This window comes from Amblyomma mixtum, chromosome 5 (genome assembly GCF_055824585.1).
Source record: "Amblyomma mixtum isolate Tamu chromosome 5, ASM5582458v1, whole genome shotgun sequence".
Taxonomy (NCBI): domain Eukaryota; kingdom Metazoa; phylum Arthropoda; class Arachnida; order Ixodida; family Ixodidae; genus Amblyomma; species Amblyomma mixtum.
The window spans coordinates 36,673,321-36,698,348 of record NC_143016.1 but is presented as its reverse complement, the minus strand read 5'-3'; the positions used below and the strand labels follow the sequence as shown (position 1 = coordinate 36,698,348).

Genomic DNA, 25,028 nt, shown 5'->3' with positions numbered 1-25,028 from the left:
CTGTGCAGAGCAACCGGATCGGTTCGCACGTCATTATCGTGTCCAGTTTGACAAGCACGTGGGCTCAGGCGGTTGAAAATTCGCTGGAAGAAGGTGAGATACAGCCCCTGCGCCTAGAATAGAAATTCATAATCGATTTCTTCAAACCCAATACTCTAACATTTGGCCTGAGAAGAAGCAACATCGAGGAAAAAGAAGACAGGACCTCCGTTATACGTTGTGAAAAAGAAAACTTGGCGTCATTTGACAGAGCAGCATGAATGAATGAATATTGAGAGCAGCCAGGGGTGGTGGGTGGCCTCCCTGTTCTAAGAAGTCATTGGACTCCCCTGCAGCCAGGACCCTTGCCGCTATGTGAGCAAGGTCAGGGTTGGCGACATGAAGAAAAAATAATAAAATTTGCACAGACGAGATTTCATTGCAATAACAAAATAATGGACATGTAAAGGACGTCCGGCTATCAGAACAGAAAAATGGGGCACAGAAGGCATTAAATGAGAACGTGCCTGCGCAGCAGGCAATTATTTCTCGCTTTATTTTAGTGATCACAGCATTTACCGGTAAGAATCTATTTAATCTAGTTTCCGTGCATGTATGACGGTGCGAATGAGCATTTCTATCAGGACAGCAAAGAGTATACGTTACACGCCTTACGTTCCGGCCTTAAGAAGACAATGGTTCGCATTTACCTCTTCTCATATTTTGCCTTATCTAATAAAAGTACTCATCCTTGCTAAAAAAAGGCGAGATAAACAAACCGCGCTTTCACTTACGCCCTGCGTCTCGAAATTTCTCTGTGTCGTTTTTAGCCTCGCGCTGACGTCACGATGCCAAAAGCGGAGACACGCTTTCGCAGCTGACACTTGCGTTTTATCGGAAACACTCGTGGAGCGTATATGACGTCTTTGCGATAGCACCGGGACCGTTTCACCGATAGTAATGCAGTCAGGAACGACGCGATGCGAGGCGACGCACCCTTTACGACATATATACTGGACGGGAACCGCTCCTTGTCGCACTTGACCTTACATTTCACGTCGTCCCCTATCACCACACGGTGCTTGAAATGGAAGCAGGCGCGTCAGTGAATGTGGCCGGACTCTTGCGCCGTTATCAGAGCTCAACGGACGGCCTCGGTATCTCCGTCTCCGTCAGCATCCGACAATTGTTACAAGTGTACGCTTTGTGACGCGTACTGATTACAGAGAGAGACGCAACGTTGGGAGGAGACAGCAAGTAGCTGATGACACTTTTGTAAAAGCTTAAGGTGCAAGACCAGCTTCGATGCCAAGGAACCATAATTTATGCACTACTTGCCGTTGCTTGTTGAATGCAAACCACACCTGTTTGAGCTGATTAGTTTGACGCGTTTGTAGTCTGCACACGTGCGTCTCCCATAGAGTACACTTGTGTTCACGAATTCCACACTGAATTCTTCAACGTTAAGGACACGTGACGATTATTGCATCGAAAAGATAGACTCCCGATGCTGCACCTGGACTAGGGGCGTGCTTATAGGCCTTCATAATCGCGGCCTCAGTTCGTCGCCCCTCATTCATGCATGCACCTTGAGTGAAGGAAGCAGGAACATAGCAAGCAGCAAACTGGAAAGAAAACAAGAAATGCGGGAGGCAAAAAATGCGGGGAAAAAGTGTGCAAAATTACCAGGAATTTACGCTGTGTTAAGATGAGATGCCAGCGAGGCATCTTAGGAATGGACTCAACCGACTGCAATAAGAAACGCAAGAGTCGGCGAATTTGTTGTGTATTACTTTGCACGTAATGCTTGGGTGAAAGAAAATTGGAGCGAAAACGGCAAGCTGTGCATTTGCTTTCGATGCTTACACGAGGCTTTCGCTCGACTGCACGAAACAACGACTGTGTGAACGGAGCATAGCGAAGTTGCACAGAATAGCCAATGCGCGTGTCGGTCCCGCTTCCTATGTGGCGAGCAGTAGTGAAACGCGCCACCGCCGAGAGCGTATCTTGTATCCGCAAATGCAGTGAATTCAATGAGCGTCTCTTACAGGGGCGAGGAGCGAAAGGGCAAGACACATGCTGTGCGAAATGGGCGGTACGCCGAAATTCTTTCGGCAGCTGATATGGAGTCAGAAGTCACGTGATTTTTCTGCCAAAGCATCCGGCGATCTCACTGACACCCTGACCCCTGAGGCTAAAGAACTGAGGGTGGCATGAAATTTTTCCGATGTAGGTGATAACGATAATGTAAGAATGCTGGTGACGGCAGCAATTACGATGGCGATGGCGATGAACGTAACACACCTGCAACATCGGTTGCAAACAATCCATGGCACTTTTTGCGGCATCAATGAGTTTTATTTTTTATTTTTCTCACAATGCTGAGGAAGGTTTCAAAAGAGGTTGCGGAGTAACCAATTGGGTATTTTTTTATTTTTCTGGGGGGAGGGAGCTATGGCGATTAACGTCCCAAAGCGATTCATGCCATGAGGGACGCCGCAGTAGAAGGCTGCTGATAATTTCGACCACCTGGGGTTCTTTAACGTGCACTGACATCGCACGGTACACGGACCTCTAGAATTTGACCTCCGTCGAAATGCGACCGCCAAGGCCGCGATCCAACTCGCGTCTTTCAGGTTGGCAGCCGAGCACCGTAACCGCAAAGCCACAGCGGCGACACGGTTTTCGCCTAGGGAGAAGGAGAAAGGAGTCACGTACCAAATACCCGTTCTCACTCGGGTTGTGACGACTTAACTCGTGAAAGCGATACCGAACGGCCTAAGAAAGCAACTCGGTTTTGTAAACGCTCCTGGCTGAGGCTCAGTATAAATCATTCTTCTAGCGCATCATGGCCCGCAGCTGTCTCCTCTTGAAGCCGTCTATTCTTGTTTTTTTTTTTATCTGACGCTTCCGTTAAAGACACGACCTTGAGGAAGACGCCTTAGTTTGTTTATTCCCGTTTATTTCCTTGCGCTCAACAGCAAAAGCAAGAAAGAAGCGACTGTTGCGTACTGGGCGCTCTCGCGCCTTTTTCCTACTTGACGTTCGAGCTCCCGTGTCGCCAAACATAGCAGATCAGCTTGAAGGCTAAAGGAACACCTATTATCACCCGCTCGCAACTGAGATCCATACTCTGGCGCCCCTCCTTTTCGATTTGATCGGAGAACTCTTCTTGCCAGGGTGTGTAAATGCAGTGAGGCGGAGCCGTCGAAGGAGCGTGGGTGTTCGGTTGTGAGCAAACATTCCAGAGCCGGCGTGTGCCATCTTGTCGTCGCTCGCCGAAGATCTCGTTTCATAGGGGCTGTTTATTCAGGCTGGCTGTAAACGCGTGTGTGCCCCCTGGGTTGAGCCAAAGCTGCTGAAATAATAAGTCGCGAAGGGGAGCCTCTGGCAATAAAAAAAAGAAGGAGAAAATAATCAATAAAAAATTGTTGTTGACTTTTTTTAATATTTGTGTAAACTACACCATAAGGTCAGAAATTTTCATATTATTATGATCCCAATATCCCATTCGGCTGGAAATGCGAACCACTGGCACCGTCCATTGGCTGTAAGGCCCGTGAAGATGTTCGTTCGGTCACGCAGCAGTAAGTTAACTGAATTCCGCAGCCTTACCAGAAGCGCAGTGAACAGACCCTAAACGAGAGACTGTAAATAAAGGATTTAGATTTTGTACGGTTGTGGTGTGTGCACTTAGGCTATGAGAGACGTTGAAGTGGAATGCTCCGGATTAATTTCGATCACCTGGAGTCCTTCAGCGTGCACCCACGTCGGAAAGCTGCACACGGGCACCTTTCGCGCTTGACCTCCAACGAGACGTGGTCGCCGCGACCGTAATTCGATTGCGCGTCCTCGAACTCAGCAACCGAACACCGCAACCACCGACCCACCGCGGCGGGGGCATTAAAACGGGCACTTCTGCTAATAATGAATGCTTGCACCATTCACGAGAAAAATGAAAGCAGTTTCCACCACATAGGCGACTTGTGAAAGCGCCCGAAGAAGGCAAGCTATTTTTCGATGAAGGAGACGAACTGTGTTGTTATGCGCTACCGCGATTAGTGGGCATAATGTGGATCTTCTCGGGCTGTCGATAAGATGTGATTGAGATCTTTTCTTCGACTCACTCACGGGCATGGTGATTTTTTCCTTAGAAAACCTGTGTTTGCGCTAAGTTTAGTATCACTTTTAGTAGCAAAAAAAAAAAAAAACTGAAATTTCCGTCTACCGGGGCAGGAAGCAGCTGATTTAGTTACTCTCCCGATGCATTTGGAAAGAACACAAAATGCGCACAAACCAGCTGATTTCGTTCCAATAGCTATGCATACTGTAACGTGAAGATATATTCGCAAGAAAGGTACACGTACACAGTGGGAGTGAAAGGCACAGGCACAGAATAACAGCTATGGGAGGAGCCCATCCCAAGAACGACCCCTCGTCGTTCTCTGCGCTCACACCTACGACTGTGACAAAATAATAAGTTGGGAACTGTGCTTAGAGAAGCTGTAATGGCCAAAGAGATTTCAAGGAAAATCGTCTGCGTGCCCAACACTGCACGAATGCGATGAGACAACGCCATACGACAGGCGAAAAACGCTGCTCTGATGCTTTGGAAACGCATTGGCGCATGATGGAAGAGCATGCTAGTGCGGTAATCGCTCATTTTCTCTAACTTCCTGTCTTGTATTCATGTAGCATGCCCTGAGTACCAGTATGATATCATTGACTTTCGAATCTTTCTTCTGATGTGCATTTACCACTCCCTCTGCGTAACAGTCATCACCATCATCAGCCTGACTACGCTCACAGCAGGAAAAATGCTTCTTCCATATATCTCCAAATAGCCCTGTTCTGTGACAGCTGCGGCCACCTTACACTTGAAAAATTCTTAATCTCATCCGCCCACTTAAGTTTCTACCGCCCCCTGCTACGATTGCCTTGTAATAGCAATATGAACGAAACTGCTGATATTTCGGGCTTTCTTTGTTGACTATTTTGACAGTTTTCTGGAATAGCTTTGTGCTGAATTATACATTCTTACCGGCATGCTACCTGACGCGTTCCGGAGTATTTCGTAGGTGACGCCGCCGCGACTCACGCTCGAACCCACTGAATTTCTCAATTTATAGGCCCAGCATGCAAGCAAAGCTGGGTCTCATCAGTAAAACCCTACATGAAACTGTCTCATAAACGTTAATAAAAAAAAAAAATCGGTGAAGCGCTCCACTCTCATCATATGATGTAAGGAAAACAGATAGCTGGTAAGCGACTGGTTGTCGTTGTTATTCATAACTAGCACTTCAGTCTGTAGTAATAGTTAAACTGTTCAGTGGTTCGCAAGGAAGTATAATCTGTTTTTTTTTTAAGCATAAAAGAAGAAAGCGGATTATGGCTTTTCAGCATGCAAATTTCACCTGACGATAAAAAAAAAGCGTGAAAAATATGCCAGGGCGTCCGCTAACGACACTAATCAAAAGACGTCACCCCAAATATGCGTGTGGCTTTGCATGTGGCGCAAGGCGTCTCGGAGTCTCAAACTCACCGTGTGAAATGGCTGTCTAATGTGAGAAAAAAAAAAGAAACGGGCAACAAAATAGCTGCAGATTTTTTTTTTTTTTGCCTTCACCACCTTTGAGGTCAACCGCTAGCTATCAAGCAATTTCCTCTAACCGTCAGCTCTAGATGCGCTGGTTTGATCAAGGTGCACTGGTGGGACAGCGTAGGAGCGCCGAGGCGTTACCTACGCCCCAGCGCTTCGTGTGATAACGTCGCGTATCCTTGCTTCCCTTTTCCCATATCTCTTTCGTTCAGGGCCACAATAAAAGTAGGAGGCGTCCAGTGTGTGCTTTCATCCTAATTATGCCTCTCCATTGGATGAGCGGGAGCCAAGGCACGGAGAGTTGGGATAAGACGGAGTGCGTCGGCAGTGGTGCACAGCGCGGCAGAATAAATGACAGCCACCCTCGAGAAACGGCGTCTTGTTCGCTAATCGAGGTTTCCACAGCTGCGGCGCAGGGGGGGCCTTAAACTCATCCCTTTTTCATTCCTGCGGCGGCCCCTGGTTTCTGATGCCGACAGCGGTGACAAATGGCAGGCGCGCGATAGAAAGGCAGGCTGGGGAAATTCTGGCTTAGTGGGCGGCGGACGCAGAGAGACTCAGCTAGCCGAGGTCACTTATCACTCCGGCATGAAAAAAAAATGAGGCCCGCGACGATAAACACAGATCGCGTTACAGATGCTGCGTCTCGATATATATCACGACAGTGAGCACATTAACGCCTATCCACTTACTCGCCCGATGACCTTCCAAAACTGCGATGACTGCTTATCATCCTTCCCTCTGTACTTCTTTTTATTCTTTTTCGGCGACAAGATATTGCAACACATCGTTGGAAAGTGCAAGGGTTAGCGGTCCAAGACTGGAGGTGTCCAAAACTTTTACAAGTTGAATACCTATTGTAATTTTTGCCTATTGTAATTTTTCGCGCTCTTTTCGGAACTCTCATGGTTTGCCTCTCGCAACGGCTGCACTTCGGAAAACGGGGTCTCCTCGCTTCCACGTGATTTCCTCTCATCAGCTTCATCTACCGGCTGCGCTGCCGGATCGTCAGCGCGCAGGCAACCGCAAGCTCCACACGTTATTTTTTTTTTTGCGCTCTAAGCTTCTTTGTATCTTTTTTCGTCAGAAGAAAAGCAAGCATTTTATTTATTTATTTTTCCCCTTTAGGAGGCGTATAAAGGCGTCACACGATTTCTCCCTGCGTGTCGAGTATCCAATTAGCGCGCTGGCGATAGGCCCAGAGCTTCCGACATTTCTGGGATTCAAGATGCCTTCTACAACGGCACATTTTGCTATCTACGAGAGAAAACAAATTTCAAATGTTCTACTAGAGAACAAAAAAGGAAACCAAAAAGAGCAGCTATCCGGCAAAACCTTCCAAAAACCGCTACGGAGAAGTGCAGGTTGAACATTGAGGCTTCCATTTCTGCCTTCACTGATGAATACTTTTCATTCGCTAACAGCTTTCCCACTAGCGTAACTACGTCACTGCAGCCTTATCGCGACGCGGAAGTTGCAGCAAAGTGCGAGAACGAGAGGCGTCTTATATACGAGTACAACTCCATTCGCAACGTTTCCACAGGTCGTTTCTTACCCTAATGATGTCATTTATTCTGTGGAACTCGGGACCACCGGAGAAGCAGCAACCACTCCCGGAAAAGTGAGGTTGAACACTCGCATTCCATCCGATTTGAAGGCGTCCGCCTTCTAATTATTTCTTTCTTTTAGTGTTTCGACGTGACCTTGAGCTTATGGTCGGACATGAAGCCATTATGAACGCGATACGCACACATTTTTTTTTGGTACCGCATATTCTTCTTCCGCCATGACATTAATGTCGCGCCTGATGGCCTTCGCACTGGAAGGTCCAGCTTTGTTAACTTTTTTTTTCATTCTTTTTCAACAGCAGTGCTGCGTGCGGTTCTCGCAGAAGAGCGCATGCCATGAAAAACTCTCAGAACTAGTTCAGCCGCAAGTCGTACCTAACATAGTGCCTTAAAGATGTAGTTGAAGTCTGGTGGAATGATCTGAAGCTGTTTTTTTTTTCACTTTTTCCTTTTGAGGCCTGCGTATTCCAAAGCCTTTGGCTATTGCATGTTATCAACCGCAGAGCAAAAAAAAAAAATCGCGTTAATGAACCCGTTGACCCGTCGACCTTGTTATCGCGCTTTTTCTCCAGTGAGCGTATGCTTTTTGCCATGATTCGTTATTCGTTTTAAATATGGAGTGACAAAAACCTGGTTTCCTCGCTGCCGCAGCGTCATGCTCCTTTATTCGCCGATTAGCCCTGGTGTACTGAAGAGACTTTGGCGTCCATGCCATGCCTCTGCTTTATATAACTGTGCCTTACTTTGCCGGAGTTATTTAAACAATCTCGTTTGGTTTCCTGCTGTGATTTTCTTTCTTTATTTTTTCCCCCCACTGGCTCCACGATGGTTCATCCAACCAAGACCAAACCGTGCGTTATGCGCATGTTGATGACTTTTGTAAAGCGTGCTATGCGCACTGCCAGCAAGCGTTAGGTGAAACAAACTTTAAATCTGACGACCATTGTGACTAGAGATGAGGTTGGCGGATAATATGAAGCTTTTTGGTGCGTGGTTAAAGGACGCACTCTGAAAGTCTTCCTGAGCTTTTAAATAAACGCACGGTCATTATATGAGCCCGTGTTTGTGCATAAATACTTATCAATCTTCATAACCTAATGGTTCATTATCTTCCAAGAGTGCAGACTTGGGCTGGTCGGGAAGTCACTATTAAAATAAAAAAGGCACAAATACGAAAAGGACACAAAAAAAGCACACAAGTCGCACTGACTTCCAGAGCTGAACCTTTAGCATAGCGCTGTGTACCTTTTGAGTGGTTTTGTCCTTTCCGAGTTGTTTTTTCGCTTTAAAGGGACACAAAAGAGGAATACGGATAGGGTAGGCTTACATGATAAGAGATGTGTTATATTTAGCGAAACTGAGGCTTTTATAAGCGAGAAAACTGCGTAAAAGTGAAGTACACTAGTGACGTATTCACTCGTGTACGGCACGGTGAGCTTGGCCGACAGTGCGAAGGGTCTTGTAATTAAAACAAAGCGAAAAAGACGACGGTTCGTCATAAACACGAAGGGTGGGGTGAAGCTATCACCTCTCATTCTGTGCACTTAGGTTGCGTTTAGCCGTTGCAGGCAACAAGTTTAGAACCGCGAACAACGGCATTCACGCAATGTGTGCTTGCTATGCGGCCGACGAAGCGGGGTCATTCTCACTAAAGCCGTCGAATCGGCTACTTTGTGCAAGTTTTAGCTTGTTTCTTTATTTTTAATATGCGCTCATGCAGACACGCGCGCGCATGTACGTCGTTAACATGTGAAGCGCGATGTGAGCGCGTAGCCTTTCATGTTTTCTGCGCAGTCTAAAGACGAATATGGCTTTAGATGTGCTGAAAAATATCCCAGAAGTACCACATGTATAGACTATAACCTTTTATTTGGCTCATTAAATAAAAAGTTGTCCAGCGCGGGTCATCGTGCACGCAGTACATGAGGCGCTGGCATGAAAGGCAGTGTTCTTCGCCAGAAAAACGTTCAACTAGCAGAAGCGAGTTCGTCAAGATTATACGTGCACTCCCTGCACACAGCTACAGCCGGCAATCGGCAGACTACACCAGGGCGCAACGTACCCCGGTTCGTTTCCGCTTACAGCCCACACGAAGCAATTCATAAACGTAGAAATCGCAACGGCCACAGCAGAGTCAGTCACAAGGGTTGTTGGAAATCATACTTACTGCATAGTTAGTCAACAAACACGTGACAACTGACAGCACAGTATGCCGTTTAGTGAGAAATGCGCGTGAAGTTTTTCACTCAGATGTGGTGTTGAATGAATACGTTAGAGAGCGACTGCTGCTCGCATCCTTTTGAGAATCCCTCGAAACATACGTGTACACTCCACGACGAAGACACACCGCACCGAAGCCCACACGCTCGCGTTGCCATCGCTGATGTATACATTGCGTGAGCGCGATCAGCAATTTATTCTGTAGTCTGCAGCTGCCCTCGATAACTTCACGCAGTTTCTTTCGCGCTCACGCAGCTTGCAACGGGACGCAGACGCACGCTATGCAGCGGAGAGCCCCCATAGAAATAGTGGGGGACAAGGGCAGCCTGCACTCGCACATTGCCGCCGTGAGCACCGATCTGTTCGCTTTAGTTTTCTGGCCGAGTTTCCGGTCTTTGGAAATGGCGTCTTTGATTGGCCGGGTAGCAAAGATGCCACACGGCACTTATGTTTTTTTTTTTTTTTTTTTTTTTGCAGGCGCTTTGAATCATGAAGGGTTTCAGGACTTTCACTTGCAGTTTTCTCAGCAACGCAGCCGCTCTTCCACGTAAAAACATCGGTAGTGTTCTCGAAGAATAATCTATCCGCCTTGCCTAGTTTGATGTTTCCCTTTGATGTCCCTTTAATATATACTGCTTCGCTGAAATAGCTCTAAGTCGGTATTAATTGCTTTTTGTGATGTATGCGGAATCGAAATTTGTAAAGTCATTGGATGAAGAAATGGTTACAGCATCATATCACCTGAAAATGATGTAGATGACGTAGATGGGCAGAAGTTTCTCTAGCTTTTTTCTCTGTGCGCGAAGGAGGACTGGAAAGTATATTGCATGCTGAGGGTAAAACGATGAAAGGTAATGGTAATGTCAGGGCAAGGTTCCCACGTCGAGGTTGAGATTACAGATGCAACGCGGCGGAACGTTTGCCCGCCTTTTGTTATGACGACTTGATGCGCGATGAAGGGCTTCGCCGAGTTGCAAAGCAAGGGCTACACACGTCGCGCCCGCTTTATGTTACAGCATAAGCCCTTGCGAAAGCTTACAATTCACATGAGACAATTTGCTCCACTCTAAACACGAATACATCTACGTGGGTAAAAAAGGGAGTAATTTGCCCTCTAGCGCACAACCTTTTATAAAAGGGTTTATTAGGCCATGGTGACCGCGACCTGCTCTGTGCAGAAATTGTTCTCGAATTACCACACTCTTAGCATCATTCTAACAATCCGAGGGATACACTGAACGGTAAAAGCTCCAAGATGAGCAGTCGAAAAGGGTTGGTCGTCCTCCGTTTTTAAACCATGTTTTTTTGCGAGCCAGCCACACTTTTAACTTTCAAAATTTGCATCACTCAGTTTTGAGCTACAAAAATAGATGGAGTTACAAAATGGAGGAGTTACAAAAATAGATAAGAAGTTTTGAGGGATGTATACGAAGCAAACAAATAGGACATGCAAGAAAGAAGCAAACCGCGTCCAGATTTTCTCTTTACCTTCATTCTAAAAGAATTTACCCAATTATGGCGCTGCGACTGTATGGCATATGCTTGCTGTGAGATGGGTCCTGTAAGAGGCCTGCAATAAGGGCAGTACGGCAGCTTCGAGACCTTGCCGCGAACAGTGCGTCGGAATAAAAAATAAAAGAATTTTGAAAAACAGGCTCGACATTGGACACCTGTAATTTGTTTTCTCAAGAGCGTCACCCGCCTTCTGCGCCCGCGCCGTCAGCAAGACATGCGGCTTGACAGCAAAAGGCGTAACGTGAAGCTGCGTTCCCAAGACTCGACAAACAGACCTGCTTCGTAAAGGGAGCGTAGCCCTTTAACAAGTGTTTCGTTACAAATTAACTCCGCTCACAAGCCACTTCTCAGAAAGTTCCCCAACTCTGAAGTTTAGATCGGCGCCATTTTATGTGTTCATTTCTTTTTTCTCATATCAACAGAAAGTGTTCTCCCGCCTGCCCGGTGTAGGCTTTCGGTCCTGATTGGAAAGCCCAACGCAAGCAACCGTTGCTGGCTTACTGCAAATTCGTTCACCCAGCGTCATGTTTCTCGATTTTGTTTTCTCTCAGTCTGCTAGCGCACAGTCTTTCTGTGGCGCCCACTTTACGAATCACTTATCCCCGGACATCCTGCGAGATAATCCCCCTTTTAATTTCGCGCAATCCTGTAGTGCACCAGATAGAGACGAAGCTGCCTTGCCGCACGATGAGTCCTATACAACCGTCGAGCAGCATCCCTACACGGTCTTTGACGTCAGGTTAATGCTCGCTGTCGTCCTTTTGCTGCCGTGTTTTTTTTTTGTTTTTTTTACCCCTCGTTCATTTTTGCTCCACACTGGGAGGCCTGAGGCTAACCTACGTCCGGAGCCATATGTGAGCCCTTCCCACGATGTTTCCCGTCGAAACCGGCTTCCTTTTCGTTCGCCCCCCACCCCCCTTTTCCCTCTGCTTTTTTTGTCGAGCCGAAATCACTGCCTGGCGAAGTCTGCGCCGGAGACATTCGTACAGATCGTCACGCTCGACTGAGCGGCTCTGAGGGGAAAAACATCCCTCTGCGTCCCGTCTGTGTCGTTCAATTTCACCGCTACTTTGATTTTTAACTCCCGGACGACGTCGACGACTGGAGTGACATATGAGAGCAATAAAGGCGTCGACCTTCCCGGATCTAATCGGCGTTTCTGCTTTGGGCATTTCTTTGCTTGAATGCCGCTCCTCTTTTTATTTTCGTTTTCTGGGCGGATGAGCTTACCCACTACGCTCCACCAGGCTACTTGATCCTGCCGAAAATAATAGCGAGCGGAACAAGACAGACAGTGTTTTTTGTTGCTTTCATTTGTCTGATTTCGAGAACGCTTACTAAGGGAGGCTATCATCAGTGGTCCCAGTTCAATACCATCATGCATGAAAAAAAAAAAAACGCAGATGTCAGTAAGTAACAGACGGAGGGCGTATCTCTGGTCTGCCCTTACCAGGGAAAACATAGAAAGTTCAGATTCTCTCTAAAACGGAGGCCCTGCCGAAGTGCAACGACCGCTAAGTAAAAAAAAAAAAAAAAAAACTCCGCTACATCCTCCGTGATATAGCGAAGGCCACATCAGTCAAGTTTTGTCGAAATTTTCATTTTATCTCTTCTGGTGTAATACTCAGAAACAGGCTTTTTGAAGCAGATAGTATAGGTGTACTTCATGTGTATCGGAATAAGGACTTCAAGCTCACTACAGGCGGTGAAAAAAAAAAAATAACGCTACTTTTCTTTCGGTACTAACCAGCGCACTTTTAGGAACTGTAATTTTTAACTGCCACCCTGATTTGGCACTAGATTCAAGATAAATCAGCCAATGCATTGGGCATTTAATAAGGACGTCTGGGCGTCCGGCTCCTGTTACGAGTATCCATCGTTATCGCCAAGGAAAATCTTTCTCTTAAAATAAGCTCGTTCACGTGATGCCTAAACACCGCAAATTTGAATGTGAAGAGATCGCACTTTTGTTGGCAGTTTTCTGCATAACATGCAATACAGCGGGTAACGAAATGCAAACAACGAGAAGGGGTCGAGGGGTTCACTTCTGTTCTTGCCGGCTTGATTCTTGCGGCGTTTAGCCCACTGTTAAGACTACAGAAATTTACTTTTATGAACTTGCACTTGGCCACTTGGCGCTTGCCCGAAAACAGGACACAGCTCCAGACGCAGATACTTCAGACATTGACACCAGACTTTATTAATTTTACTAGTTTGGTGGTGCGGAAAACTTTCATTGCTAATTGTGGTAGGGCGCGAATAAAGGCCTTCCTCAGCCTGGGCGGCAGCCCGGGCCCGACTGGTGACCATCCTCTGTAGAGCCTGGTCCAGGCTGAGCAGTACGGCCTCCCACTGGTCATTTGTGAGAGCATTTTCTAGGGACTGGCATTTTATCATGTGTAGTAGATTAGAGTAGTTGTCGCGTAATCAGCAGGTGTGGATTTTGGTTAGTAAACTAGGGTGAAGGAAGGTGTTGGTTTGTAGTTGTGAGGTAAGGTGTTGGTTCGTAGTTGTCAGTGAACTTCCCATTCAAGAAGAGAGTGGTACGCCAGGGTAAATTCGCTTCGGCCAAGTTTGTAGCGCTGCGTGACTTTATTGTAGGCAGAGAGGAATTCTTTGCCCACTTGATCGTTCTCTGTACCGGGCGGAACTCCGACTGCGGCCAGATTCTGAGGGTTAACAGATTTTAACACTGCCTGTGAGCTTTAGCACTGAGCTGCTGGCAGCTGTGAGCTTAGCAATGAGCAACTTTTCGTTCTTCACCACAGCTATGTTCTGAAAAGCTTTAGGAAATTGTTCTGGATGACGCAGGGGTCGTCACAGTCCTCTAACCTCTGAAATTTGGCCCCATTAGAACACCGTGTGCCCTGTGGACAGTTTCAAATCTGGCAGGATCAAAGAGCTCATACAGAGACAGACATTCCATCTACTTCAGGGCGAACAGAAGCGCAGCCAGAGTCCCTCCGCGTGGTTCGGTGTCTTCACTCATCGCACTCAAAATGACCAGGAGACTTCTGAAAACAAAAAATAAAACACGCCTAGCACTTTTGTACCACCTTCCTTAGTGGCATTCCACTGTACGGTTCCTGCTCTTCGCAATACTTTCTGCCAGAGCACGTTTTCCCTAATGCTTGTCTCTACCACATTCATTTCGCAGACCAATGGCTTCAGGCTAACCCAGAGCTGGAACAGGAGGACTCGGACGACTATAGCCTGCAGTGGCTGGGAACTCCGCCGCCGTCGGGATACTTCCGATGGCACGACGACATCAGTAAGTAGCACGCACGGCGCGCTTCGTTCGGCGTATAACTGTGCGCGTTTGGTTACTGTTAAGAGGGCCATACCTGCTTAGCTGTGATAAGGGAGTAATTACTCTAATGTTAAGGGGAATTGGACCAATGCCTTCCCCACTTCGAGTTGTTGATCAATTCGCTCTCACCCTACCATATGATATTTGTTCCGGATTGCCCAGATCGTAGAGCGACTGGTCCCGGGTTCGAACCCGGACCAGGACAGAAAAATTCAATTAAGAAGTTTCTTCGCAAGCTGTATAGCTTTTTTTTTCTTTGTAGCCGTGTGGCTGCGGGTGGGTTGCTAATCAGTAAATTACAAATCTACTCCACCCTGGAGCTTTCTCCTGAACATTGGACCAATGAGCACAATCCACACTTCTGCATTCGTAAGACTCACGCACTGATGCACTCAATCACTAATTTTAATTTTGCTACCCTCGCATCGTACAGTGCTAGGTCTGTTCTCATTGAATAGTTAGGTCGGCAGGCGTGGTTTCATCCAATCTGCATTATAAATTCAAAGTCCCGTGCCTCCTTAAAGCGGAGCAGGTCAGCAGCACTGTAGACAGTATGTACTATATTCATAGGGCCCCTCGTTCTCGGGCTCTATTTTTTCTCTCTAGAATTTGGGGGGTAAGAATCGGGTGATGCTTTTTTAGTTCAAATTCGGGTACAGATCGGATTATTCACCAAGAAATTTCATAATGTGGGTATTTCCGGATCATTTTCTATGCAGTAAAAGGGAGTTCACCATAAGCGCTTGTTTTAGTGCGGGACACAAAATGCCCTATTTTTTGTTCAATGTTGCACAAACAATAAGGAAATTACAGGGTTTGCCGCAAAAAAAAAACTGTTCACCAAATTAGTTATCACAATTATTTCGTGGCGTAAACTGTCAATCTGGTACGCAGCACTTCGCATGCATGCAAGGCTTGCCTGCCTCGAACATTGAGAAAATAGACATTAAACATCACAGAGGATATTTTAAACGGGCAGATACTATTTTAAACGAGAGCTCTGTAGCAGGAGGTCTTTAGAGTGGACAGGGTTTGATACATGATGCCAAATAAATGCCTGGTCCGTACCCGTGTTCTGGCGTTTGGCTTGTGAAAGTTACTTTTCGAAAATATTCTTAATTTAGGTCACGTCGTGACTAACAATCGTTAAGAGAGGTTCAATGCCACCAGTTGAACGAACACTCCTCTGGAGTAACAGCAGAATGTCCACTAATTTTCAAGCGGTGTTTCCAGCTTTGTTCAGGAAACCGCACGTTCTCTATGCCCTTTCATATACACGTATATCTTAAAGAGCTCCTCACTCCGTCTCCCTTGTGTGTACTCTAGAAGATACATTCTCGAGGAGAGATCGGGTTTAGCCCGATTTTTAAGAGATGCGTTTACGGCGCAATAATCAGGTAAAATAAGTTTTTTTACCCGAAAACGAAGGGCTCTACATAATATTAACAATTAAGATACTGCCCCGCCGCGGTGGCTCAGTGGTTATGGTGCTCGGCTGCTGACCCGAAAGACGCGGGTTCGATCCCGGCCGCGGCGGCTGAATTTCGATGAAGGTGAAATTCTAGAGGCCCATGTACTGTGCGATGTCAGTGCACGTTAAAGAACCCCAGGTGGTCGAAATTTCCGGAGCCCTTCACTACGGCGTCCCTCATAGCCTAAGTTGCTTCGGGACGTTAAACCCCAATAAACCAAACCAAACAATTTAGATACTGTGTATAGGATCAGTCGATTCCTTGGCATAGCAAGCTGTCGTTCCTGAAAATACAACTTCGCTTCAACGGCTGCTCTACTCCATTTGCTATCGATCGCTTTCGAGGGTCGGAGTTTTAAAGTTTGTGCGTATATCCTGAAAATGAAAAAAAAAAAAAAGAAACAAGCCTTTCAACCTAGTCATACTTACCACTCGGTTTAATATCAGTCGCAAGTTGCACCTATACACGTTGGACGCTGAAAATGCTGACAGTGCGCTGTTGAAGGTGTGCGCCGCCACGGTGGCTCAGTGGTTATGGTGCTCGGCTGCTGACCCGAAAGACGCGGGTTCGATCCCGGCCGCGGCGGTTGAATTTCTTTGGGGGAGAAATTCTAGAGACCCGTGTACTGTGCGATGTCAGTGCACGTTAAAGAAACCCAGGCGGTCGAAATTTCCAGAGCCCTCCGCAACGGCGTCTCTCATAGCGTTAGTCGCTTTGGGACGTTAAACCCCATAAACCAAAACCTAAACCAAACCGAACGTGTGCAGTGAGACCATAAGATGCGTCAGATGGCGCCTCGCGTTCAGGCGCGAAGAACATTTTAAGAACGAGTCGCTGTGCTTTTCAGTGGTCGGAACGACGACCGTGTCATGCTACCTGGCTCCTTCGTTTCCTTCCCCGCCATCCGAAATCAGCGAGCCACGCGTTCCAAATTAAGCCACTCTCAGCGCAAGGACATTCGCTGGTCGACACGTGGCTCGCCCACCTTCAGCTTCTCCTGCGGCACGCGCGGCGGCGACAGCTTCGCCGAACGAAGTCATTCGAGAGGTCCTTCGCCACCGCGAAGTGTGCGCGGCCTACTTTCGCGCGGATTGCGCACTCTGTCACCAAGGAGGACGGGCCGTGGCGACGTGTAGTGCGGCTCTTTCCAGCAAGGAGCCTCCTCCGCCGTCCTTTTCGTCTTGCTTTCACACTATCCGCGTAGCGGCGAAGCGTGGGGCAAATATGCTATTACTGTTTTGTCGCTCCACACCGCTCATACACCTTCGTGGTCTCATAACAAACATTCACGAGTACTGAGGCGTGAGTGTTGTTGGCGCTGACAAAGCGGGGAAAAAAGGAGCGGCAGAAGCGCGAAAAAAAAAAATGTGGGCGGCAGAAAACGAATATTTGACGAAGTTGAGCTCGCTCGCGGAGTACTCAGCAGGAACACTGTGGAGTGGCGAGGCGTTCTCGACTAGTAGTTTTTTTTTTTTTTTGCCTTCATACACACCTTCCATGCCCTCTTATCCATCTCTACACCATCTGCAACCTTTAAGGCACCTGGGAAAACCAAGTTTATTGGGTTTCTCGGGCAAGTGACAAAAAGGCAAAGGTCTCTGAAACGGCTCGATGCGTGCAGAACGCCGCCGCGACTAACTACTGCTCCAAGTCACTGCCACAGACAGCAGTTGGTGCATGCTTGGCATTATCCTCGCCGCCTACCAGAGGTGTGACTAAGAAAAGTTGGAGCTTTTCACATTTGTTCCCGCCCTTTGATGTGGCTGAGAGGAGAAAGCGTTGAAGCAGTGGCGGTGTTGCAGAAAAGGGAAGCCTTGAATAAAAGAGCGAAGAGCTCGCGTCAAGTACATTATTTAGCATATATATTAGGTGGGTGGGAAAAACGAGCAAAGTTTGCTCTTAGCAGAGCAACCTAAGCGGCTAGCTCGGACGCCGATCTTCAAGAGAGAACAGAATAACAATGACGCCGAAGTTTTGCCCGTTCTGGCAGCGAGTCCTACTGTGCGCCACTTGATGTACACATTATTTATGGATTTCTTTTCATTTTAAGTATCCTAAAGAGTCCTTGAGGCAGCACTAAATGACGGATAGAGTAGCGAAAATGCATTGTTATCCTTCTTTTTTTTACATATGCGCACCACGTGCTGGTGGAAAAGACGAATGCAACTCGTCGCCTCATGGCCCATGCGTCAAGCGTAAAAGACACGATCAACAGATTTTTGGGAGTTGATAAAATGCATACTACATCATAAGCATGCGAGATTGCGTGCGTGCTTGCGTGCGTGCGCGCGCACACGTTTAGTGCAGAAACGGCGCGCGCGCCGTTTCCCCTTTATTCCCCTCCTCCTTTCCCCGTTTACTTGGGAATGGTGCATTGCTGTGAAGCTGACTTGACATTTTCTAAAAGGGCCCACGCCCGAAAAACGCGTCTTCTCCAAATTCACCCATATATTGTCGCAATGAGCTGCGCATGGCTGTGGTGCACACGTGTCGACGAAGTGCTTCATCTTCCTCCTTGAAGTCTCGCACAAAACGCTTGACTGCGCCAACGCCTTAGGGTCTGTGACGCGGGAGTCAGCGCCCACTGCCGAGGTGGATCATTTCTCGATCAAGAGTCTGGGGCAGTTTGTGCAAAACTCTCTTGAAGCCTTCAAAACGCAGTCATTTGTTCTTTGTCCTGTGGGCACTGTCACGCTTTTTTTCGAAGATTATTATGGTCATAAGAGAAAAGTGGTGAGTCTGCCACGAAGTCTCAACAGGGGCCTTTTCATACGAACGAACGACTCGTTAGCCTTTGGTGTTTTGTTTTTTTACTCGCGAAGATGAACACATAACACTTTTGACACTTTTACAGCACTCAAACATAAAACAACATGGCTCCGAGACATTAGGGAGTGGTTATAAGCAAACACCGTACGCCTGGCGCGCGGACGACGTGCCCATCGCATCAGATTCTCATTTGCAGCGCCCCTTCCGCATTCGTCTGAATGCAGCATGCAGGCAGATTTTTCAGAACAACGACAAATTTTTTTTCCGTCAGTTTTTCTGTCAACATCGAGAGATTTGATACCATATGAACTGTAGAGGGGGGACAATGCAGTGCTTCTGTGCTGCTATGTTTACCGAAGGCTGGGCACGCGCCGTTATTGTCGCCGACCATCTTCCGTGTAGAGCCACATCGCGAGAGCCACTTTAGTGGCGTTGCTGTGAGCAGTGGCGCACGCACGCACTCACTCACGCGCATTCATTTCCTGGTTGTCATACGTTAGAGCCGAACTGCTACTCATGCAGCGGGTGTCCAAGCCTTTCGCGACGTGTCCCAGGGCGGAGCCAGACACCAAGGGCACCCAGTTCAGCAAAACTTGCAACACTGTTAAAAACCAATGTTTACCAGTCCCATTTCACAGGATTTGGCGCCGTTCTGTTTTGCAGCAGGACACATTCAAGTTGAAGTGCCCCCCCCCCCGCCCTTTTCGGTCGTTGCGACGGGCACGATAGGAGTAGAGTGCATGCGAGCGAGGGGTCGTCAACAGACGCTTCTCCTGATCCCACGAATATTTCCGTAGATATCTATGCGATGCCGCGAATCAGAAGACGGAATCGCGAAACGCTAAATACCAAACGCAGGCTAGCGACGTGCACCAAAGGTGGGCCAAGTAAAAGCGAAGCATGCGCGGAAGGTACCAAGTTTTCCGGCACAGCGAGGAGCAAAATGAGCGGAAGTGCAACCAGGGGGGGGGGGGGGGGGGAGCGCACTGCAGTGCGAGTTAGCGGCCTTTAATGAGTGAGGATCTGGTGGCGGCAAAGACCGAAGAGATCGCCGGGAGATCGGCCTTATCGCCACGCTGCAGCCGACGCCGAAACCTCATCGGCACGCATTCTGTGAGCCCGTGCGACCTTTACGCTAAGCTCCGGCCGCTTTATACGTACGGGTCGCGGCGCTCGCGTATTTGCAAACAGTCTAGCGTTTTACGGCCTTATAAAGCGAGTTACACGCCGTTTTCCCCAGCCCTTACTCTCCCTGACCGTGGCGAGAGCTTTGTTGAGCTGCACGCGCCTGCAGCTCGTACGAGAAGGCAAAGGGTGAGGGCTGCCGCACGCAACAGGCGCGGCGCGAGCTGCCACCAAAGCGCTGCCTCGGGCGTCTGTGGGAGCGTGCGTCACGATGTGGTTGCGCAGCGCTCCTCGAACCCTCGGGAGAGTAATCGGAGCCTTTCTTCCGAGGTAACGTCATTCATTATCGTTACGTGCAAACCGTACACTGGAGGACCTTCAGTGACGTGCACGCAGCACGCACTCGACACAAATCGTCCAAGCTCACGACGCCCACCGAAGTCGTCATCGCAAAGATGCGCATTTACTCGAACTGATGTCAGGAGAAGCATACGAGGGCTGAGAAGCGCAAAGCGATTCGCAATCTGTAACTGTTTTCAACCGGTACTAACAGCACAGAAGACACAAGGCAATTAAGGAAAGACAGAAGTGGACGAGCATGCGCTTTATGCCCAGTTTAGTGCCAGTTTGACTGCGCTGGCCGCGCGTACACTTGGCTGAGTGTAGGGGTTTGCCATCCAGCCGCAATGACTGAAAAATTTAGGGTGAGACGCGCTAAGTGGAAGCTTCATACAGGCACCCATCCATTTCCTTGTCACGGCATCATTACAGACAGGCTATCTCCGAAGAGCTGTGCTCTAGACAGACGCGCACAAGTCGCCGCCATATTGCATATGCAGGCAAAATACAGGGTGTTCAATTTTATTCTGCGAAGATTCATAGAAATGGCCACAAAAAAAAAAGTTGCGCAAAACATACGATGGGTAATTAGTCATTTCATATTCGCAAATAACCTTGAACGAGGTAGCATCCAGGTGATGCTAGCCTCCCCGCCTTTCCTATCCCCGGTCTCCCCATCTCCTCAAAACTGGCGCAATGCAGCTATTGTAGCAGGACGCGCTTCGAACGAGGCGGAACGCAAAAAGAACCTGTGTGCTCTGCGATGTCAGTGCATGTTAAAGATCCCTATGTGGGTGAAGTTATTGAAAGAGTCTATTGAATGAAATGAAACGCCCGAATAACACATCCCTGGTGAAGACACAGGAGACAGTGTCCAAATAAGTTACGATGCGCCAAATTTATTTTACTTGCCTGCGTTTGATCGAATGCATGTTGCTCGATATGGGAATTGTTTGGCTGAATGTGTGATTGATCGAGTTATTAATAAAAATTGATTGATTGATTGTTTGATTGATTGATTGATTGATTGATTGATTGATTGATTGATTGATTGATTGATTGATTGATTGATTGATTGATTGATTGATTGATTGATTGATTGATTGATTGATTGATTGATTGATTCTTTTGTGCCTTCGCAGTGCGCCGTTCTCGCAAGTCGGCGGGCAACCGCTACACGGCGGGCGAGCTGGTCGAAATGCTCCGCAGGCTGGCCGCGTCTAGAAAGCTGCGTCAGGTGCGCGTCGCCAACAAGGCCATCCGGTTCGGCATCAGCAAGAGGTCGCTACGGCAGCGCTTCTAGGCCGGTCCTCCCGCACGGCTCCCCCTCCCATCGACCCGACCCCCACTCTGATGATGCTCTCCGCTGCTGCTCGGAGAAAAGACTGTGACACCACGACGCCAGGCACTGAGCCCCACGAAGTAGTACTCTCTCGCTCTGTACGGGCAGAGGGCGCCGGGGATTCGTACAGCAGACTCACCTATTGAAGCAAAACAAAGCAGATTACTGGCGCATGAGGCCACTATACTTCATTCTGTGAGTGCACTTGGCGCTGCTGTCGAGTATGCAGGGCCAGCAGAGCGACCAAAGGGCTGCAAGCTGGAGAATCGTGGTGATTCCTTACGCCCTATGCGCTTCGGTGTTCTGCGGCTGAGCCTGGCGTAAAGAACCACCACGAAGCATGCGGTAGATGGCCCAATACCCAGCTTCCGTCAACCTGCACATATTCGGGTAGAGCGCATAAGAAAGGAGATAAAAACATTTCCCACGTTGTCCCGTCTCTCTCTGCGACACACAGCCGCGCTTTCAAGCTTAAAACCCGGCGAGCATTCAGTGTGTGCCGTGCTGATGCAAGCACGAAATAGTGTAAGTGGCACACCAGAGGAACCAAAAATCGTTTTCCTTCGGTCCAATAGCGACTAAATTGGGAGCAGACAAGAATATGAATTGGAGAAAAGCCAAAAATTGTTACGCGGAAAGTCGTCGGTGTCACAGTCTCCTTCACCCATGCGGACGCACATCTAATTCGCAGCTATAACGGCTTGTGCGTGTGTTGTTCCACCACCGTCGTCTTACTGTGTGAACAGAGCAGAAAGCCGCCTTCTTGTTTGCACGAGCGCGTACTCTGCTGTCTCAGTGCGCCAGGAAGCGTAATACTCTCGTAGCACGCTTGTGGCACGTCCGTGCCCCCTACAGCGTTCTGGTTTCAGGGATTAAGTATATAATACACACACAAACTCAGATATATAGCGTATATTTAAAGCGAGATATCTATATTTACGAATAAGCATATCGCCCTCAGTACTGAGCAGAAGTGAGAAAATATTAAAAAGAGGCTAGAGAAAGAGGTGAAGACGGCCCAGAGACGTTGAGAGAGCGAACAAACGTATTTACCAGTGCCAAATGTATTTTTGTACAGCAGACAGCTCTCGTCTGACAACAAGTGGCTTTCTGTCGGGCTGCTCGAAAAACGGTTGGCCGCACAAACAAAGAAGGCGTGATGATTGTGTCAGAGGCACCAGAGTGTCTCGTAGGGCAAGAATTGCAGCCAAAGGGTACTGTGCATGTTTTTTCTCTTCATCTGCGAGCTGCAAATGAGTTATGCGGCAATAAATGTGAGGTATTCGTTTATGGGTTGTAAAGCTGTTATGTGCCAGACTTATATGTGTGCGTGTCTAGCTGAATGTATAACTCCTGACACCCGCCAGGATGGTTGGACACTCTGAAATAGATTTGGCTGCTGAGGATGCCCCCTTACTATAAGCGCAAACGCACGCACAGCAGCATGCCTTCCGCAGTGTCTGCAGTATCGTCTGTCCAAAGCTTCATAGTATTTCTTGCCATTCCCACATGATCGCGTGCTTTGTGTGTGAAGAGATGTATTTCAAATTGCGGAACCATTCCGCATCTTCCACTTCTGCACTGGTTTTACTGGGTCGTTCTGATACCGAAACAGATAATGCAACTCAGTCTGAGAATTTCACGTGGAACTAGGAGATGTATCTCGTCCATACTCATTGTATTGTGTTGACAAATTATCGTTGACAAAAGTAAATCGATGACTGTAGGCATTGTGTCTCACACGACCGCTTATCATGTTCAATCTGTTGGGTTCAGATCGGCCCTAATTGGGGTGAAAAAGGCGCTACGGTAGAAACTTCCAGGGGTTGTTACCGTTGTGTTCATTTCTTGTATCACATTCAACATTTTTTCACATCTTATTGATAAAAATTGACAATTTTATGTGTCACTCACTTGCACCTATTTATTTCTTCATGTCACTATTTATTCAAAAGTACATAAAAAGAACGACATCAGGGTTGCGAACGCACTCTATATTTTCAATTGCACTGTCGTTTACTCGGGAACTTATCTCTCTCCCTGTATTTTTTTTAGATGAGAGAAGCGTCCTCGTGATGTGAGGGATAAGACACTCCGTCGTAAAATCTCTATATTAGACATACGAATCTTAGGAACACCTGCATAGAAGCTCCTCGGTGAACTTCGCTTGCAACTTTTTCATCGATGACGCGCAGTTTCCGCGCTAGAAGGAGATATGTATGTATATTCGTTTCCGACCAGAAACTCTAAGATAAAGGCCATCAGTACTGGCTTGTCATTTGAAAGTCGAGCAGTGGAGAGAACTTGAAAAGAGGAGCTGAGCAGCACTGTCCGACGGCACACACACACAGGGCCGATGAATAAAAGATACGAACAAGCAGAGCTTCTCTATACTGCCCTCACATGCAGAGTTCCGCGGATATGCATGCTACTTTTGCGTATGGATGCTACGCCATGTAAAAAACTTGAAAAGGTTCTAAACAAAGTATTAGCAAGAAATTCTCTAAAAAAGAAAAACAAACAACTCACCTCGAAATAAACCCTCTTGTTCTTGGATGAAGGCACCATGTACAGGCACAAGTGCGCAGCAGATGCTAATACTCTTGTGCATCCGCAGAACTTCTAAGGACTGCTGCCGAACCTGCGCCAAGCCCTGTACACTGCCGTTCCGTTGCTATGGCTTCTTTCATTCTGTTTTTTTCAGTGACTCTGTGTGCGCTCTCGGCAGTGCTATGCTCATTCGACGCTCTGCGCCCGCTTCTAGAAGCGCGCAAGGCTGCCTCCATTCCTCTCGTTCTGTGAACTGTTTCGTGTGTAGCATTGTGAAGACGTGTAGCAGCGTGTACTAAACGTGCATGTGTGTACATGTTTCTGCACGCGCATCTGTGCGAGCTGGCGCCCACGTCGGCTCCTCCTACAAATGCGCTTCACTGCTGGCTCGTGACCGCGAAAAGACGGTTCGCGTTCGAGAAACAAACGCACTGTGTGCTTGAGATGTGTGTATACGCTCGAGTTCGTGTCTCAATAAAATCTCACTGAGCAAACGACGCCTTCTGTACGCCTTTGCCGTCCTTGCTTTCTCTCCCGGTAGTCGTTCGCGGCCGAACTTCCAACGCATAGATTCTTCAGGGTGGACAGCATCAACGACGGAAGGATTACCCGCAACACAGGCTGTGCAGCTACAGGAATGCCTGCGCTGTCGGCGGCCTCCACAGCTCAGTACGTAACTGACCGCAGTCATTGATGCTGCAGAGGCAGACTAGCAGGTGTTCCATATGGGGACCATGTAGTGAAGGCGACGAAGAAACGTTGGCATCTCTGGGGGTACACACGCGTCAGTATCACGTGAGCTCCGTGAGAGTTCCTCCCTAGTGCATCGAAAGTGTTCTCTTTCTTTTTCCTGATTTTTTTTTTCGGACCTCTAACTTTTGGTGGGATCCGGGTGATCCCACTGATCTCCCGATGCAAAGCGAGAGACCTCAAACTCACCATCATCCTAGCTAGCTCTATCTCCCGTCTTGGCAACCCAGATGTGATGTTTTTCCTGCAGCCGGCACAACTTTCTTCATTACATCCCACCTTCCTTCATTCCTTCTCTCTCTGCAATATTGATGTGTCCACCGAGAAATGAGAAAGTTACTGCCTACTTTCCTTCCCCCAAAACCAAATCCCCAGGTGGTCGAAATTATTCCTGACAATTCCACTACGGCGTCTCGTTTATTCTTTCTTGTGTCACATCCTATTTCCTTCATTCACCATCTGCGCTGTGGAGGCGTCCAGCCGGAACTGA

At 47.9% G+C, this 25,028-nt stretch overlaps 1 protein-coding gene across 1 annotated transcript in view; it reads left to right on the top strand.

The window, feature by feature from the left end:
* Window positions 1–24,286, top strand: part of LOC149341785 (uncharacterized) — a 58,119-nt gene extending 33,833 nt beyond the window's left edge. Inside the window, exons 2-3 of the mRNA XM_089543971.1 lie at window positions 14,039–14,152; window positions 21,039–24,286. Of these exons, the coding sequence (XP_089400097.1) occupies window positions 14,039–14,152; window positions 21,039–21,199 (275 nt within the window). The 3' untranslated portion in view covers window positions 21,200–24,286. The remainder of the gene's footprint in view (window positions 1–14,038; window positions 14,153–21,038) is intronic.
* The last annotated feature ends 742 nt before the right edge of the window (window positions 24,287–25,028 follow it).